This window comes from Sus scrofa, chromosome 6 (genome assembly GCF_054392235.1).
Source record: "Sus scrofa isolate SSC_HxYL_T2T_F1_AM1 chromosome 6, Sscrofa_HxYL_maternal_Yorkshire_Landrace_v2.0, whole genome shotgun sequence".
Lineage (NCBI taxonomy): Eukaryota > Metazoa > Chordata > Mammalia > Artiodactyla > Suidae > Sus > Sus scrofa.
In genome coordinates, this window is record NC_139388.1 from 66,624,465 (window position 1) to 66,643,895 (window position 19,431).

A 19,431-nucleotide genomic window follows, 5' to 3' on the forward strand; every position below is an offset into this window, starting at 1 on the left:
TTTTGGGTCTTGATACAACCCATCTTATACAGCATTCATGTGTCCCCAGCACACAAGTTTCTTTTGAAAGTTGTTTGCGGAGAAATGAATTGCAAACCCTGTCTCTCCTCTTTGTGTCCACCACATGGTTGTGTCCTTCACCTCATGAGGCCTTTCCCATTTCTATGATGTTTATAACCCAGTTCTGCTATGCAGCCTCGTCCTCAACTGGAACCAAGTCCTTGCTCCTGCAAGCAATCCCATGGATGGGTTCCTAGGTTTGTTACACATACTTGTGTAGTAGCTGCCCCCTCCTACCAAAGTCATTGTGCACTTCAACAGCATTACTTGCTTTTAGGTTATTGGCATGGAACAGAAGATGAAGAGGCACCTTCTGAACAGGGCATTTCTGTACAAAGAGTGTCACAGTCTCACACTGTCAAGGCAGGTGTGTCCCTCAAGAACACCCATTTTTGTGAGATATGTGGCCTGGACTTGGGAGACATTTTGCACTTGACTGAGCACCAGAGAACACACTGTGAGCAGAAACTGAATGATATTGGGGCAAGGGGAAAACAGTTGTATTTCAGTGCAAAACTTCAGCACCAGAAGCAGCACATTGGAGAGAAATGCTTCAGAGGCAACATGGGCAGAGCCTCATTTGTGAAAGACTGCAAGTTTTTTGTGTTGGGGAAGTCCTTTTCCTGTGGGGAGCCCACACACACCAGGGAGAAGTCAATGAGGAGAAGTGAGTGTGGAGCAGCCTTTCACAGGGGAAAAACCCAGTACAACTCTGGAGAATGCACAAAAGACTTCACTTGCAAACACATACTTGTTCAGCAACAAAGAGTCTCCACTAGAGAAAAATGTTACATGTGTAGTGAATGTGGGAAATCTTTTAGCAAGAGTTACAGCCTCAATGACCATTGGAGAGTTCATACTGGGGAAAAGCCTTATGAGTGTGGGGAATGTGGGAAATCTTTTAGGCAAAGCTCGAGCCTCATTCAGCACCGTAGAGTTCACACTGGAGCAAGGCCTCATGAGTGTGATGAATGTGGGAAATTATTTAGCAACAAATCCAACCTCATTAAACATCGGAGAATTCATACTGGAGAAAGGCCATATGAGTGTAGTGAATGTGGGAAATCCTTTAGTGAAAGCTCTGCACTCCTTCAACACCGCAGTGTTCACACTGGAGAAAGGCCTTATGAGTGCAGTGAATGTGGGAAGTTCTTTACATACCACTCCAGTCTCATAAAACACCAGAGAGTTCATTCTGGATCAAGGCCCTATGAGTGCAGTGAATGTGGAAAATCTTTTACTCAGAACTCTAGCCTCATTGAACACCGTAGAGTTCATAGTGGAGAAAGGCCTTATAAGTGCAGTGAATGTGGAAAATCTTTTAGCCAAAGCTCTGCACTTCTGCAACATCGGAGGGTTCACACTGGAGAAAGGCCTTATGAGTGCAGTGAATGTGGGAAATTCTTTACTTACAGCTCCAGTCTCTTAAAACACCAGAGAGTTCACACAGGATCAAGACCTTATGAGTGTAGTGAATGTGGGAAATCTTTTACTCAAAACTCCAGCCTCATTAAACACAGGAGAATTCACACTGGTGAAAGGCCTTATGAATGCAGTGAATGTGGGAAATCTTTTAGCCATAGCTCCAGCCTCATTAAACACCGAAGAGTTCACACTGGTTAAAGGTGTGAGTGCATTCACTTTAGGAATTTGCTTAGCCTTAGGTCCAACTTCAGTGAGTGCTAGAGTGTCGATACTGGAGAAAGTTTTTATGAGTATTTGAATATGGGAAATTATTTTACCTGTAACTCTATCCTCCTAAAACACTATAATGTCACCTTGGATAAAAGCCTTATGAGTGTGGCAAATGTGGGAAATCATTTAGCCAAAGCCTAACCTCATTATACTCCAGACAATTCCCAGTGAAGAAAAGCCTTAATAAGTGAATGTGAGAAAGCGTCCAGCTGAAGAACTTACCTCATCGGATACCACAAATTTCAAATGGGAGAACTACCTTCGTTATGCAGGTATATGTGATTTCTCTGATCAATGCAACAACACTGGAAGAGATCCCTTCTGAAGATGCCATTTGCCTGTGTTGAACCTCATACATCTAAACATCTACTTAAATTCCAGGTATGTGGGAACTACATTGCACTTTTTAACCTATCCAGTGACCTTGTGAGATTTAGGTCACTACCACATTTGTAGCAGAAGTTATTTCACCTCTAACTACCTGGCAGATGCCCATAGGGTACCACATCCACCCATCCTAGTGTGTTCAGGGAGGGAGACAGCAGTGCTCTCCCATTTGCGGGATGATTCATGAGTGGCTTGAGCACTTAGTTTTTCCCCATTACTTGTCCTCTTGAAAGTTAAAGCATGGACTTTACCTGGTTTGGGCCTAGAGGACTCTGATGGTGATTTGAAAAGATGGACTACATTTTTTAGGAATATTATTGGTCTCATGAGACTCTAGTAATGGAATTTTCTAATCCCCAGGTTGCCAACCTGGGAAATAGTCTGCTCTTTGTTGTACAATAATAAAGGCCTTATTATTTAAGCCACCATTAACCTTAAGGGTTGTCTTCACCGTATAGGGTGGTTTGAGGTTAATTGGATTTGCTAGCACGGAGGGACCAACAGCCTCTGGTCAGGATCCTAAAGTCCGTGCCTCAGCAGAGACAGGCTGATAGCAGAATATGCCACTCCAGTTTTGGCTTGGGTTGCACTGCTGCTCAGAGCCTTCAAAGAAGCACTGCAGGGCTTGGTGGCTCCTAATTTATAGCTCAGATGCCATGGTATTTTGTAGGTTTGGAGTTTAAACTGAGGATGGGGCCTTGTTGTGATTACCTTTATTGCTTCTGAGAGCAACCTGAACTCGTTCTCTTGTTCACAGGCAATATTGCATTGTGCTCAGCACTGGTGAGGGACATCTGTTCCCCAAGTCCTGCAGTGGAGCCGTTGCCCTGGTATCCTGATTCTGTAGGGTAATATCACCAATTTTAAGATTTTAGGGGTCAGGGGAATGTAATTGTTACAGAAACACTGAATTAATAGGGAGCAGAGGAAACGACACATTCTGGATAGATTGTGCCTCTTTTAAAATGTCATTCATAATGTTTAATCACTATGGTTATGAAGGATGATCTGCTACAGAAATTCTTAGGACTTCCAGGTGTTCCCATCATGGTGCAGTGGAAACGAATCCAACTAGGAACCATGAGGTTGCGGGTTCAATCCCTGGCCTCGCTCAGTGGGTTAAAGATCCGGTGTTGCTGTGAGCTGTGGTGTAGGTCAAAGACATAGCTAGGATCTGACCTGGCCTGTGGCTACAACCCTGATTAGACCGATAGCCTGGGAATCTCCGTGTGCCTCAGGTGCGGCCCTCAAAAGACAAAAAAAAAAAAAAAAAAAAAGGGAGTTCCCGTCGTGGCGCAGTGGTTAACGAATCCAACTAGGAACCATGAGGTTGCGGGTTCGGTCCCTGCCCTTGCTCAGTGGGTTAACGATCCGGCGTTGCCGTGAGCTGTGGTGTAGGTTGCAGACGCGGCTCGGATCCCGCGTTGCTGTGGCTCTGGCATAGGCCGGTGGCTACATCTCCAATTCAACCCCTAGCCTGGGAACCTCCATATGCTGCAGGAGCGGCCCAAGAAATAGCAAAAAAAAAGACAAAAAAAAAAAAAAAAGAAAAGAAATTTTCAGGACTTCAGAAATGTTTATCTTGTGTATCTGAGGGCCTTGTTAGAGAAAATATTCTAGAAGTTTTGTGGATTTCTGGTGTGTGGCTCAGCGGGTTACGAACCCGACTATCCATGAAGATGAGGGCTTGATCCCTGGCCCCAGTCTGTGGTTAAGTGGCTGTAGTGTAGGCCCCAGCTGCAGCTCTGATTCAACCCCTAGCCTGGGAACTTCCATGTACCATGGGTGTGCTCCCCCCAAAAGAAGAAAATTAATAAGTATATAAAAGTTTTGTGGATTCCTGTGGCCTGTCTAGCCTGTTCACCTAAGGCCATTGCTGTGTAGAAAGGAAAACAAAGATAGAAGAGTGATCCTTAGTCCAGTGATGTGCTCTTTTTTACCCATACCGTATCCCTTTTAAATGAAGTGGAAACACCCTTTGATTTTACTTCAAAAATGGGTCACTTTGGTAATTCTTCTGGGGCCCACTGGCTTAAGGATCCAGCGATGTCACTGCAGTGGCTTGGCTTGCTGTTGTGGTGCATTTTTTTTGTTTGTTTGTTTTTGTCTTTTTGCTATTTCTTGGGCCACTCCCTCGGCATATGGAGATTCCCAGGCTAGGGGTCCAATCGGAGCCGTAGCCACCAGCCTACGCCAGGGCCACAGCAACGCGGGATGCGAGCCGCGTCTGCATCCTACACCAAAGCTCACAGCAACACCAGATCCTTAACCCACTGAGCAAGGCCAGGGGCCGAACCCACAACCTCATGGTTCCTAGTCGGATTCGTTAACCACTGCGCCATGACGGGAACTCCTGGTGCAGGTTTCATCCCTGACCTAGGAACTTTTGCATGCTTGGGTGTGGCCCAAGAAAATTTGCTCACCTATTTTTGTTGCCACTAAAAGTGCCAAACCTACATGTTGAGTCAGTAGGATTGCCAAACCTGATTTTCTAGAATAGGTAATCTAGACTTTTTATTTGAGTCATATTTTTAAAGTTTTAATAAGTATAAATTTATACAGCAGAATGTTTATACTTAAGCTACACAATTTGATAATTTTTGGTATTTATATAAATCCATGAAACCATCAGTCACAATAAACATTCTGTCACCCCCATACTTACCTTGTGTCCTTTTATTTCTTTGTCCTCCAAGTAGCCATTGATTTTCTTTTCTTCGTATTAGATTAATTTGCATTTTCTAGAATTTGATATGACTGAAATTAAAAGAGTGTTTAGTCTTTTCCTTGGGTGCCCTTGTGTGACATTTATTTGGAAATTCAACAATGGTGCTTATATGAGGAGTTCATTGTTTTTATATTATTGAGAAGTGTATTCTATTGCTATACCATTATTTATTTATTCATTCATCTGTTCATGGATATTTTGGCTATTATAAATAAAAGTGCTATGGAAATTGGATACAATTCCTCATATTGATGTTTCCATTTTCCTGTGTCAGTGCTTCATAATGCAATACCTGAATCAGAGTGTGTGTGAATATATAACTTTTTTGGGGGGGGCACACCCACAACATATGGAACTTCCCATGCTAGGGGTCGAATTGGAGCTTCACCTGTCATCCTCTGCCACAGTGACAGCAACACGGGATCTGAGCCATTTCTGCAACCTACTCCACAGCTCACAACACCTCCAGATCCTTAACCCACTGAGCGAGACCAGGGATCAAAGGCACATCCTCATGGATCCTCGTCAGGTTCATTAACCACTGAGCCACAAAGGGAACTCCTGAATATGTAATTTTTAAAGATATGTCGAATTATCATCCAAAATGACAAATTCTCTTTTGTATTCTTTTTTTGTGTGTTTTGTTTTTTGCTTTTTAGGGCCGGACCCTGACATATGGAAGTTCCCAGACTAGGGGTCTAATCAGAGCTACAGCTGCTGGCCTACACCACAGCCACAGCAAACTCGGGATCCGAGCCAAGTTCCATTTCTCCCATAGTCTAACTAACAGTGGATATGGTTAGCTTTGAAAATTTTGACTCTTTTAGTAAATGTAAAGCTTTATATCACTTGTGTTTTTTTTCGTGTTTTTGGCTTTTTTTTTTTTTTTTTTTTTGGTCTTTTTAGGGCCATGCCTGTGGCATATGGAGGTTCCCAGGCTAGGGGTCCAATCAGAGCTGTAGCTGCTGGTCTACGTTACAAGCACAGCAACACTGGATCCGAGCCAAGTCTGGGACCTACACCACAGCTCAGGGCAACGACGGATCCTTGACTCACTGATCAAGGCCAGGGATCAAACCTACCTCCTCATGGATACTAGTCGGATGCGTTTCCACGGCCCCACAATGGGAACTCCATGATGTCTATGATTATAAATAAACCACTAAATTTATGGGAATAGAAAAGATAAGAACAAAATAAATAATCACAGAATAATTAACTTCCTAGTAGTCTTTTCCAATTTTGGATAGATTTGAAAACAGCCATTACGAGGCGTAGAGTATGTGCCATCAGAGTAATTTCATGTGGTGAGGGATAAATTTAAAAGGGCCAGATGAAGAGTTCCCGTCATGGCTCAGAGGTTAACAAACCCGACTAGTATTCATGAGGATTCAGGTTCAAACCCTGGCCTCACTTAGTGGGTTAAGGATCCAGCATTGCCATAAGCTGTAGTGTAGGTCACAGACGTGGCTCAGATTCCAAGTTGCTATCTATGGCTGTGGTATAGGCCAGCAGCTATAGCTCTGATTCAACCCCTAGCCTGGGAACCTCCATATGCTGCAGGTGTGGCCCTAAAAAGACCAAAAAAGAAAAAAACCAAAAACCTTTTAGTTTCAATGTTTTAAGCGTATAAATGGGGAATTCCTGTTGTGGCTCCATGCGTTAAGAATCTGACTAGTATCCATGAGGATGCAGGTTTGATCCCTGGCCTCACTTAGTGGGTTAAAGGATCCAGCATTACCACAAGCTTCAGTGTAAGAGGCAGGCTCAGCTTGGATCTAGTGTTGCTGTGGCTTTGGCATAGGTCAGCAGCTGTAGTTCCAATTTGACCCCTAGCCTAGGAAGTTCTCTATGACTTGTGTGCGGCCCTAAAAAAAAAGGACCAAAAAGTACATGTTAAAATGTATATTTTAAATTCAAACAGATTAAGTCAGTCATGCCTGAACTAAACTGTTAAAAAAGGAAATATTCAATACTTGTCGCTTCCTGATCTTTGTGTCTTAATTTTAATACTTTTTGAGTCTCTGTGGCCATATTATTCCATTTTATTTGATCTGATGTACAAAATCCTCTTTGTGTTTCAAGGGTCCTTTTTAGATTTAAAGTAGAAAGAAACAAATAATATTAATTATAGAAAGTTAGAATAAGAAGAGAGGAATAATTTACTTATCCATTTGGCAGATATGTAAATTAGGGCCAAGGAAGAGGAAGTGAGTTACACAGCTAGTTACTAGCAGGACTGGAAGTAAACCCAGACTTAGTAACCCCTGGGTCCAATGTTTTGTTGTGTTTCATATTTTTATTTTAAGGTTTTTACTTACAGTCTTTTTCTTTGTGGCTGTTCTGGAGGCACGTGGAAATTCTGAGGCAAGGGGTAGAACTCAAGCCAGAGCAGTGATGACGCCAGAGCCTTAACTTGCTGAGCTGCCAGGGAGCTCCTAAAGACAATTTTTAGAGCAGTTTTAGGTTCATAACCAAATTAAGAGGGAGGTACTCTGCCCTCCAACACACATGCATCACCTCTTCCATGGTCATCATCCCCCACCGGATTGGTACTTATAATTGATGAACCAGTAGACACCGATACTCACTTGTTTGTTTTTGGCCACCCTGTGGCATATGGAGTTCTTGGACCAGGGATATGAGCCACAGCTAGGGCAATGCCAGATCCTGAATGCATCGTGTCGGGCAAGGATCAAACCAGCATCCTGGATCTGCAGAGGTGCTACCAATCGCATTGCACCACAGCGGGAACTACACGTTTATGTGTTTTTTTATCATTCATAGTCCATGTAGTTCATATTAGGTTTACTGGTGGTGGTGTATATTCTGAATTTTTTTTTTGTTTGTTTTTTGTCTTTTTAGGGCTGCACCTGCAGCATATGGAGGTTCCCAGGCTAGGGGTCTAATTGGAGCTACAGCTGCCAGCCTACACCAGAGCCACAGCAACACCAGATCTGAGCCACATCTGAGACCCACACCACAGCTCATTGCAATGCTGGACCCTTCTAAGCAGTGCCAGGGATGGAACCCACAACCTCATGGTTCCTAGTCGGATTTGTTTCTACTGCGCCAGGATGGGAACTCCTATATTCTGAATTTAAACATACTTGTTTTTTGTGGCACCTGCAGCATATGGAAGCTCCCGGGCCAGAGATCAACTTTGAACTGCAGTTGGAACCTCTCCTGCAGCTGCAACAATGGTGGATCCATTAATCCACTGCCCCAGGCCATGGATCAACCTGTGTTTCTGCTGCTGTCCAGAACCTTAAACCACTGCACCACAGTGGGAATTTTTTTGTTTTTCTTTTTAGGGCTGAACCCACGGCATATGAAAATTCCCAGGGTAGGGGTCAAATTGGAGCTGCAGCTGTCGGCCTACTCTGCAGCTTCAACAACACTGGGTCTGTAACCCACTGAGCAAGGCCGGGGATTGAATCCACATCCTCATGGATATTAGTCTGGTTCCTAACCTGCTGAGCCACAATGGGAACTCCTGTTTTTTCTTGATCTGTCTTTTTGTTACAGGGGTCTCAGCTAAGAATGAAGAAGGGTCCTGGCAAGAATATAATTTTTCCTCTCCGACACCTGTTAAAACATGGACATAAACCCCAAACGCTTCCTCTGCCCCAGTCTGTAACCCATTGGGATCGCACACGATCTGGACGTGGGCACTAGCAAAAGCCTTGACAACAGGACTTCTCTTTTGTCTCTGGGGTTTAAGTATCTGTTGTCTCTGCAGTGGCTCAGTTGCTGATGTGGCAAAGGTTCAATCCCTGGCCCATTCTGTGCCTTGGGTGTGGCCAAAAAAAAAAAAAAAAAACATAGCCCAGAGTCTTAGCTGAGCTGAGCAAACACTTGCAGCTTGGAGTTCCTGCTGTGGCACAGTGTTAAGAATCCAACTGCAGTGAGTTCCTCTCATGGTGCAGCGTAAACGAATCTGACTAGTATCCAGGAGGATGCAGGTTTGATGCCTGGCTTCTCTCAGTGGCTCAGGGATCAGGCATTGCCATGGGCTGTGGTGTAGGTCTCAGACTCAGCTTGGGTCCACATTGCTGTGGCTGTGGTGTAGGCTGGCAGCTGTAATTCTGATCAGACCCCTAGCCTGGGGACCTCCATATGCGGAGAGTGTGGCCCTAAAAAGCAAAAAACAAAAAAAAAAACCTGCTGTAGAGGCATGGGTTCTATCCCTAGTCAGGTAGTCATGTGCAGTGAGTTAAGGATCCTGCATTGCCACAGCTGTAATGTGTATAACAGTTGCAGCTTGGATTCACTTCCTGGGCCAGGAACTTCCATATGCTTCAGGTGCTGCCTTTAAAAAACAACAAAAAGGGTTTTTTTGTTTGTCTTTTTGCCTTTTCTAGGGCCGCTCCTGCGGCATATGGAGGTTCCCAGGCCAGGGATCTAATCGGAGCTACAGCCACTGGCCTATGCTAGAGCCACAGCAACGCGGGATCCGAGCTGAGTCTGCGACCTACACCACAGCTCACGGCAACGCCAGATCCTCAACCCACTGAGCAAGGCCAGGGATGGAACCTGTAACCTCATGGTTCCTAGTGGGATTCATTAACCACTGAGCCACGACGGGAACTCCAGAAGAAAATATTTTGAATTGCTGACACTTCTCTTCACCACAATGCTGATGACCCTTTCCAGCAGACCCAGGAACCCCCTTACCCCAAGTCAAGGACAGGGTGCTTTTTTTCTTTTTTGAATTATGGTTTAAATATAAAATTCTGTTTAATACTGGGACGAAGTACATTCACATCCTCCTTGTGTTAACTTTATTAGTTCAATGGTAAACAATCATGGCGAGTTCCCATATGGCTCAGTAGGTTAAGGTTCTGACTTTGTCCCTCCTGCAGCTCCGGTTGCTGCTGTGGGGCAGGTCTAGTCCCTGGCCCGGGAACTTCCACATGCTGCATGTGAGGCCAAAAAATGCATTTATGTTTTGTTTGCCATTTCTTTCGCTCTTTGTTTCCTTTGGAGGGGTGCCATATGTAAACCTTACAGGAAATAAATTTGTAAGCTTCTCTCTTAATCTGTCTGGTGTCCATTTTAATTCTCAGACGTAGCCATGACTCCTAAGAGAGTGGAGGTAGAGTTTTCCCTTAGTGACCTCCTCCTTTCCAGCATCTTGTAATTCCTTCATTGGCTTATTCTGTAGAATACTGGCAGGCATTCAGCTGCCATCTTAAACTCTGGGAATATGGATGGTTTTATCAAAACTAAACATCCTCTCATCCATAGGTTCTAGCAATTGCATTCCATGGTATTTATTACCCAAAATGAGTTGAACACTTACCTCCACGTAGAAACCTGCATGCAGATGTTAATGGGAGCTTTAGTCCTAACTGTCAGAACTAGGAGGGAACCAAGACGTCATTCAGGAGGTAAATGGACAAAGATTGGGGCACATTCATGCGATGGAATGTTATTTGTTGCTCAGAAGAAATGAGCAGCTATGGAGTTATGAAGAGATGGAAAGAAAGCAGTCTGAAAATTTGACATAATGTGTTTCCAACTATATATGACATTCCAGAAAGAAAAGTATGGAGAGGGTAAGAAGATCAGTGGGTTGTGAGTGATTGCTGGGGGAGCAGAGCCCAAAACAAAACTTGCATTTTTTGTTGTTATTTGTGTGTTTGGAAACCACACTTTTCTGCAGAAGCTGTACCACTTTACAATGCCAGTAATGCATGAACAACAGGGTTTCTCCACAACCAGCATTTTTATATCATTCATGTTTGTGTAACGTGTTCTGATGGATGTGTCCAGATTTCTCACTCATTTTCACTATGATTGTCATTTGCATTCCCAGGAAATGCCTCACATCTTTTCACGTGCTTATTTCCAGCACAATTGTAGCTCCTCCTCTTGGGTGAATGCGTGTTCTGTGTCTTTTGTCTATTTTGTATTTGGATTTTTTTAAAAAAGATAGTATTGGGAGTCCCCTGGTGGCCGAGCAGTTAAGAATTTTGTTGTCAATTCTGTGCCTCTGGTTCGATCCACGATCTGGAAACTTCCACATGCTGCAAGTGTGGTGAAAGCTGAGTTTTGAGAGTTCTCTCATATTCATAATATGATGTGACATTTGTACATGTTTTCTCCAGCCTCTGTCCTTGACCCTCTCATCCTCTTAAGAGGGTGTTTCTCAGCCTCGATGCTCAGTTTTGACAAAGTTCAATGTTTCCATCTCTTTTTATGGTTAACAATTACGGTGTCAAGTTATAAAAGTTTTTTTAGAATTTTCCCCTTGAAATGTGTCCTAATGTTTTACATTTTTCATCAAAGTGTGTAATCCGTTTCTAATTCATTTGTACTGGGTGTGGGTTTAACTTGTTTAGTTTAAGAGTTTTTGTTTCCTTCCTTGCTTTTGAGTTTTGCTGTGGATGTCCAGTTGCTTTATTTCCCTTTTATGGAGAAGACCTCTTTTCCTCCAGTGAATTCCTTTTGTACATTTGGTCAAAAAATCAGTTGGGCTTGGGCATATTCTTCCAAACCTGTGTTGTATTCCATTGATTGTGTCTTGTGTACTTTAAAAAAAAAAATATATATATATATATATATAAAACAAATCCGACTAGGAACCATGAGGGTGAGGGTTCAATCCCTGGCCTCGCTCAGTGGGTTAAGGAGCCGGTGTTGCCATGAGCTGTAGTATATGTCACAGACGCAGCTTGGATCTGGCATTGCTGTGGCTCTGACCTAGGTTGGCAGCTGCAGCTCCAATGAGACTCCTAGCCTGGGAGCCTCTATATGCTGCGGGTGCACCCTAAAAAGACTAAATAAATAAATAAATGAGTTGGTTCCCTTGTGGCACAGCTGGTTAAGGATCCAGCATTGTCACTGCTGTAACCTGGGTTCCATCCCTGGTCCATGAACTTCTACATGCTGTGGGTGTGGCCCAAACCAAACCAAAACGAAGTTCTGCACCTTTAAAAAATATTTCATGGGACAGTTTACTGTCAATATTTACCTCATTTCAAACACACACTGTGCTGGGATTTATTTAGTAAAGAGCTATAAATTGTTGCCCCCCCAATTTTTTTCTAATAATGCTGAAATTAGTATCCTTATCACTCCATGTGCATTAGCACTAATGTTCCCCAGATCGTTTTTTGTCTTTGAACTCTGTTACTGTCTGTGCATAGACAGATTTTAAAACTGGTATGTGGTCAAGTTTAAAAGTTATTTCCTTTATGGCTTCTGGGCCTTGTTTTTATGCTTTAGAAAGACCTTTGCTCAAAATGATAGAATTAAAACATTCATCCATTGTTGTCCTATGAATACTTCTATGGTTTTATTTGTACACCGCCCGCTGCTGAATTTTTCTAAGTCCTCCCAGGAGCCTAGGAACTCATTGATGCTACTCTGAGCAGCCCATATGGTTTACCCTTGGGAACCAGCGATTTGGATCCATCCCGCTAACATTTTCGGGCGCCACCTAGCGGCCACATTTATGTCGTCTCTTCCCTCCGGGGCCTCCGGAGACCTCAACGGTTCATACGGCTGCGATGCCCGAGGCATAGTTCCAGGAGGCCTCGGTTGCTAGTGGGAATGTCCCGGGCGTGCGCGAGGAGTAAAGGCGTCTGCTCTCTGGAGATTGTACCTCCAGGCCTTTGAGGGCAGATAGGACTCTGTGCCTTAGTCAACCAACCTGAGCCTGAGCTGCTCTCTGGTGAGTCTGAGAAGGATGTGAGTCCGCCTATTTTTGTTTTTTTTTCCTTCTTTTCTAGGCCCCCAGTGCAACATGTATAAGTTCCCAGGCTTAGGGGGTCAAATGGAACCTGAGCTACCACAGCTGTGCCAGAGACCTCGCGGTAAGGACGAATTCTCAACCCACTGAGCCAGGCTAGGGATCCAACCCTCGTCCTCGCGGTTGCTAGTTGGGTTCGGTACCACTGAGCCACAACGGGAACTCTGGTACCAGTCTCTTGACCTCCTGGCCAAATTTTCCCTGCCCTAGGCGTGGTGCGGTGCCAATTAGGTATTTATGTTGCATGACCCGCCGCGCCCCCCCCCCCCCGCACCCCGTCAGGCTAGGACACAGCCCCAGGGTCCCTGCAACCTTTTAAACTCAAGTCTTCGGGTCTCTGAGGCCAAAAACACTGGGTGCTTGAGGAGCCTTAGGCTCATTCCTAAAGGCATCTCAAATTCTGAGCACTGAATTCAGCTGAGAATTTGTAGACAACTGCAAGAATTCATGTGAATTGTGGGACCCAGTAGTCATGTGCAATTTTAACTCGTGGACTCGGGTTACTCCTAGGGCTATGTGTGTGCCACAACAACTTGAGACTAATGAAAATAAGGACAACATCCCGAAATTTATGGGGTACAGCAGAAGCAACACTTAAGACATTTCTAGTTGTAATGCCTATAGTTTCCCAGGAGTTCCCGTCGTGGCGCAGTGGTTAACGAATCCGACTAGGAACCACGAGGTTGCAGGTTCGATCCCTGCCCTTGCTCAGTGGGTTATCCGGCGTTGCCGTGAACTGTGCTGTAGGTCGCAGAGGCGGCTCGGATCCCGCGTTGCTGTGACTCTGGCGTAGGCCGGTGGCTACAGCTCCGATTCGACCCCTAGCCTGGGAACCTCCAAGAAATAACTAAAAAAAACAAAACAAAATCAGTGTACAAATTAATGAAATAGAGTGTAATGGAATATTATGGACCAGTAGATGCAAAAGTACTGGCAATTTAGATAAAATAGAGGAATTCCCAGGAAGATGCAAAGTACCAAAATTGACTCAAGAACTAGGTCATCTGACTAGAACAAGACTGAATACCTAATGAAAACTATCCAGGAAGGACTATTATCAAGTCTTCCACAAGTAGGAGAGGGGAACGCTTTTCAACTTTGAACTTGCTGAGGCTAATAATACATTCTGTTGGTCCCAGGCTACTGGCAGTGATGCTTTTATCCAGGAATGCCCCAGGTTCACCCAGATTCTTGTAACTTCACCATGAGCCCACTGACATTCCTCCTACCACAGGAGTCAATGTTGTGGCTGTCCCTGCCCTTGTGGTGAAGAGGGAGTATGGACCTATAGTACTTTTTTTAACTAGGGTCTAAGGGGTGGGGTGTCTCAGATTTCACAGGGTCACTCTTTGGCAAATTTAAAGTGTAAGTGAAGGAAGGGGGTGTAGGAGGGTTTCTCAAGCAGTCTGTTGTCTAAATCGCCTAGGGTTTGCCAAAAGGATAACTTCATGGGTGTGTGTTGTCTAGTTCCTCATTTGTCCTCTAATCTGGCAGCTGTGACATACAGTTGGCAGTACGTCGATGATGTCTTTGAAACAGATGTCTTATGAATCAAGAAAACCAGTTAAATATTCCCTAGTTAAGCATGACTTGGGGGTGGGGGCTGTACTTGTGTTCCCAGGCCAGAGATGTAGCCACAATGCTGGGGAGCTCCTATGGTCTGTTTTGTTTTGGCTGCCCCTATGGCATAAGGAGTTTCTGGATCCTTGACCCTTAACCTACTGTGCTGGGCTGGGAATCAAACCTGTACCCAGCACTCCAGAGACACCACAGATCCTGTGGCACCGCAGTGGGAACTCCTACTTTTGGACTGTTTTGAAAGCAATGTTTTTAGTCCACTAAAATAACATCCTGAGGAGTTCCTGTCATGGCTCAGTGGTTAACGAATCCGACTAGGAACCATGAGGTTGCAGGGTCGATCCCTGGCCTTGCTCAGTGGGTTAAGGATCCAGTGTTGCTGTGGTGTAGGTTGCAGACTCGACTTGGATCCTGTGTTGTGGTGGCTACGGCTCTGATTGGACCCCTAGCTTGGGAACCTCCGTGTGCCATGGGAAGCAGCCCTAGAAAAGGTAAAAAGGTTTAAAAAAAAAGTAACCCCCTCAGATCCCACATTAGGCACTTCTAGTCTCTCACCTTTATCTCTTCAGTATCTAATATACAGTATCATGGGGGAGGAGAACACGTCAGCATGTTCACTAGCCACAGAGGGAGCCAATAAACCCTATCTAGACTGATTTAAATTCTAGTGGAATGACTTTTCATCACTGCGTTCCTCTCCACTTGTGTTTACATAAGGCTTTATTTGTAAACAGCCAAGAACTGGAAACAAGCTGGCAAGTGAGTAAACAAATCAACCAATCTTGGTATATCTACTACACAGGATAATACTCAGTTGTAATAAGGATGAAGTATTTACATAAGTAACATTTATGAATCACAAAATAATTATGTAGCAGGAAGGAAAGCACAATTTTTAAAAAGTAAATACTTTTATGGATTCTAATCATAATTATGGTTTCTAATCATAATCCCTTGTTGCACAACAGGCTAATAATGATCCATCTCTGGCCCGGGAACTTCCAGATGCTGTAGGTGCAGCCAAAACCAAACCAAACCAAAAACTAATGGTATTATACATTTTAAATCAAATATAGAATAAAATTTGTTATAGGTATATATATATAAAAACCTGTTCAAACAGAAATCTGATTCTCCTTTTTTTTCACAACTGCAGGTTTAGCAACCTCGGGAGGGGCAGCCCTGTATTTAGGGGAAGGAAGTACTGGCAAAGATATTTCATCTGAGTTGGCAGGAACAGTTGTAGGGTCACAAAAGCTATATCCTGGGCTTATTACAGGGTCTCCCTTCTGTCTATTCTCATTTCTTGTCAATGCAGCAAGTATCCTTGAGGTGGACAATCCAAAGGCTACAAGAAAAAACAGAGCTCTGACAAAAACCTCAACTACAGGAGGAACATGGGATGTGGAGGTACATCCTCTCTTGCCATGGTGCCTTCCAGTGCAAGTTAATCACATCCTGTGTTTCTGTATGAATTAAGATTTCAGCCTCACCCCTGTAGCGTTACAAGCGGTGACACCAGAAAATACAACTCTAGATAGAAGGCACATGATTGTCAGCAATGCAAGTTAGACCACAACTGGAAAAGGGCAAATCTTTTGGTGCTAACATTACACACACAGAGTGATCTTTGCTAAAACTGGGTCAGGATCAAGACCTAATTAGAGAAGTGGGAATGAGGCACCCCTGAAAATTATTTCTGCTCTGGAGGAGTTCCCATCGTGGCTCGTAGGAGGTCACAGATGTGGCTTGGATCCCATGTTGCTCTGGCGTAGGCTAGCAGCAATAGCTCTGATTCGACCCCTAGCCTGGGAGCCTCCGTACGCTGTGGGAGCGGCCCTAGAAAAAGACAAAAAACAAAAAACAATTATTCCTACTCTGTAGGGAAGAGACTTCTGCCTTCTCTGACGGCCATACTGTTGGAACCTGGGACTGGCTAGGAGGTGGAGGTGAGGCTTCTGCCACAGAAACTGGATGGGACATAATTCAGGCAAGGGAGCCAGCAGTAGCATATATGTAAAAAATCTCCTAAAAGAATACCACAAACCTACAATGTTCCCACTGTGGATGACTGATATATGAGGCTCCACCATCAAGCACAAAGCCTCTCTAGTTCTATTATGCCAAGCAACAAAAACCCATGCTCCCCACAGATGGACAGAAAGACCTTTACATGAAGGTTTTCCCAAATTTGCTATTAACTTTTCATGTTGAGATAAAGAACACTGGCTGCAGCTGGTTTTCTCACAGTCATTGCATTCATGAGGTTATCTGGTGTGAAGTTTTCTGTGTTGGATGATGTGGGAGCTTTGACTAAAGGATTTCCCGCATTCCCCACACTCATAAGGCTTTTCTCCTGTGTGGACTCTCCGGTGCTGAATGAGATTAGACTTTTGGCTAAAGGATTTGTCACACTCATCACACTTATAAGGTCTTGCTCCAGTGTGAATTCTCTGGTGTTGATTGAGAGTAGAGCTGTGGCTAAAGGATTTCCCACATTCGCCACACTCGTAAGGCCGTTCTCCAGTGTGAATTCGCAGGTGCTGCACAAGTTTGCATTTGTAGCTGAAAGATTTTCCACATTCACTGCATTTATAAGGCCTCGCCCCGCTGTGAATCTTCTGGTGTTGAATGAGGTTGGAACTTTGGCTAAAGGAATTCCCACACTCACCACACTTGTAAGGTTTGGCTCCAGTGTGAACTCTCTGGTGTTTAATGAGAGTAGAGCTGTAGCTAAAGGACTTCCCACATTCACCACACTCATAAGGCCTCACTTTAGTGTGAATCTGTAGGTGTTGCACAAGTCTTAATTTATAGCTGAAGGCTTTCCCACATACATTGCATTTATAAGGCCTTGCGCCAGTGTGAATTCTGTGGTGTTGAATGAGTCTGTAGCTTTGGCTAAAGGATTTCCCACATTCGTTGCACTCATAAGACCTTGCTCCTGTGTGAGCTCTCTGGCAATCAGTAACAGTGGAGCTTTGGTTAAAAGGTTTCTCACAGTCATCATAATCACAGTAACTTTCTCTAGTGTGAATTTGCTGATGCTGAAAAAGTGTGTATTCATAGCTGAACAATTTCTCATACTCACTGTACTTGTAATGACTTTTTCCACCATGAAAAGGCTCCCCATACCCGAAGCTGCTATGTGGCTTCACCCCTTTAAGAGTAGCCTGATGCTGGAGAAGATTCAACACAGCCAGGAAATCTTTCCCAACATCTTCACAGGTGAAGGGCTTCCCTGAAACATGGAATTTGTAACTCCTCACAAATGAGGCCCTATCTACATCCCTTTTGAATGGCTTCTCTTCACTGTGCTTCTGGTGCTGGTGAAGGTTTGGGCTGAACCAGAACTGTTTGCTGCATGCCTCACAGGTGTATGATTTCTGTCCAGGATGCAATCCTTGGTACTCAGCTAGGTACAAAATGTTTCTCCCAGGCATGCCACACTTCTCACAGGGGTGAGTCTTCTGAATGGATGGATCCAAATTTGGAGTCTTGCCCAGTGACATTTGTTCTACAGAAACACTCTGCACAGAAAAAGCCTCCTCATCCTCCATTCCATACCAACAACCTGAAAGCATAGAAATGCTGGTGAATGCGTGTTGTCTTTGGTGGGAGGGGGCAGACCCACCACAAATATATGTAGGACTCCCCAAAGAATGAGTCTATTAGATTGTTTTGAAGGTGGGGTTGATAAAAAGGCTTTGCAATACTGAGATTCTGAAAGTTCTAAGAATATTGCTGTAAGTTTATGTCCAGGCCCAGGGAAATATGGTGTCCAAAGTCTCTTTAAGGAGAAGTGCAGGCCTTGCAACACATGTGGAACCTAATGCCAGGGAGCACTACAGAGGGAACAATAAAGGAAAAAGTGGCATATGGAAGAGTGAAGGGTAGAAATATGGTGGCGTAAGTGGCACTGGCATCAACACACTGGTGGACATAGGACAGGTCCCTGGTATGTTCTGAACACAGTTCTATTGTTCTGTACATGAGGAAACAAAACTAAGTATTACAAAAAGAACCTCAGCGGGGCATCTTATAGGAATAGCCCACGGTCCCCAAAGGTAGTCAATGTATCAGGAAGTGCTGGCACAGATAGGCCATCAACAGAGAGGAAGGAGGAAAAAACCTGGGCAGAGGAGCCATGGTTCTAGAAAGTTACCCAGCCAGGGAGAGGGCACATAAGTACAGATCACTCCACCTAAGCCAGAGAACCAGGAAAGGAAGCAGATCCCACAAGGCACTGGAAGGAGTATGAGGGCCTTACCCAGTGAGGTCAGAAGTGCAAAGTTCTCCAGCATCACATCGTGGTACAGGCATCTCTGAGTCTCATCAAGGAGACCCCATTCCTCCCAGGAGAAGTACACAACCACGTCTTCAAAGGTCACACTACCCTGCCGTGATGGGGACAGATGAAACCACAGTCTCTCTCCGAAGGACCATGATCCCTAACCCACACATCTATCCTAAGCTTTTCAAGGTACCAGGCCCTGGTGCCACTGATGTCACTCTCCTCATGGTCCCATTAATCATTAAGTGCTGTGTCCAGCCCTCAGCAATAAAAGGCAGGTGGGTCAACAGACGTAATCTAAGTTCAGGGCCTGGCCGAGGGCCCCACCCATGCAACACCCCTGGGATCCCTGAGAGCGTTCCTCCCACATAAAACCAAATATGGACTCGACTTTCACTCTCAAGTCCCTAATACCGAGGATGTGGAATTATCAGATTGTAACGCCTCTCGGTGAATTTTCGTGTCCCAGAAGTGCATCCCTACAGCTGCAGGAATCCCATTTGTCTTCTCACATTAGCTGGACCCCACTTCCCAGCACAGCCTTAAATTTAGACCTCCTTGTCTGCCTCTGATGTTTGCTTCAATCTCAGGCAGCCAGCACCATGATCTTAGATACCCATGGTCCTCTTCCCCCTTTGCACTTTCTCTCCTCTCACTAGTCAGACCTTTTCTTTCCACCTCCCCTCATTCAAAGCCCAGCCCCAATGGCCCTCCTCAGGTGTATTAAGTTCCTAGGGCTATCATAACAAAGCACCACCTAGTGGATGCCTTAAACAACAAAAATTTATTTTCTGACAGTTTTGCAAACTCAGGTACCATCATTAAAGTGCTGCCAGGGTTGGTTTTGTCTGCAGTCTCAATCCCTGGCTCTGCCCATAACACAGGGCCAGGTAACTCACAATGACCCTATCTGCCTCATTTGGTCATTTA

The 19,431-nt window shown here is 44.5% G+C and overlaps 3 protein-coding genes across 9 annotated transcripts in view; 2 read left to right on the forward strand and 1 right to left on the reverse strand.

Moving 5' to 3' along the window:
- LOC100737142 (uncharacterized) overlaps positions 1-3,699 on the forward strand; it is a 117,529-nt gene extending 113,830 nt beyond the window's left edge. The window contains exons 3-4 of one of the 2 annotated variants that reach the window (XR_014806861.1): positions 338-2,136; positions 2,900-3,699. Coding sequence is in view for 1 of the 2 variants with exons in the window: in XM_021095142.2 (XP_020950801.1) it covers positions 338-1,683 (1,346 nt within the window). In the remaining variant the exon portion in view is untranslated. Of the gene's footprint in view, positions 1-337 lie in introns of both variants that reach the window. The other variant, XM_021095142.2, reaches the window with a different exon arrangement.
- The window catches only part of LOC110261339 (zinc finger protein 444), a 996,914-nt gene that overhangs the window by 226,998 nt on the left and 750,485 nt on the right, over positions 1-19,431 (forward strand). The window lies entirely within an intron of this gene.
- Positions 14,910-19,431, reverse strand: part of LOC100514656 (uncharacterized) — a 28,762-nt gene continuing 24,240 nt past the window's right edge. For all 6 annotated transcript variants that reach the window (XM_021095151.2, XM_013998879.3, XM_084962397.1 and 3 more), the window contains 2 exons: positions 18,478-18,604; positions 14,910-17,781 (listed from right to left, as the gene is read on the reverse strand). In XM_021095151.2, coding sequence (XP_020950810.1) covers positions 16,475-17,781; positions 18,478-18,604 — 1,434 coding nt within the window. In that variant the 3' untranslated portion in view covers positions 14,910-16,474. The remainder of the gene's footprint in view (positions 17,782-18,477; positions 18,605-19,431) is intronic.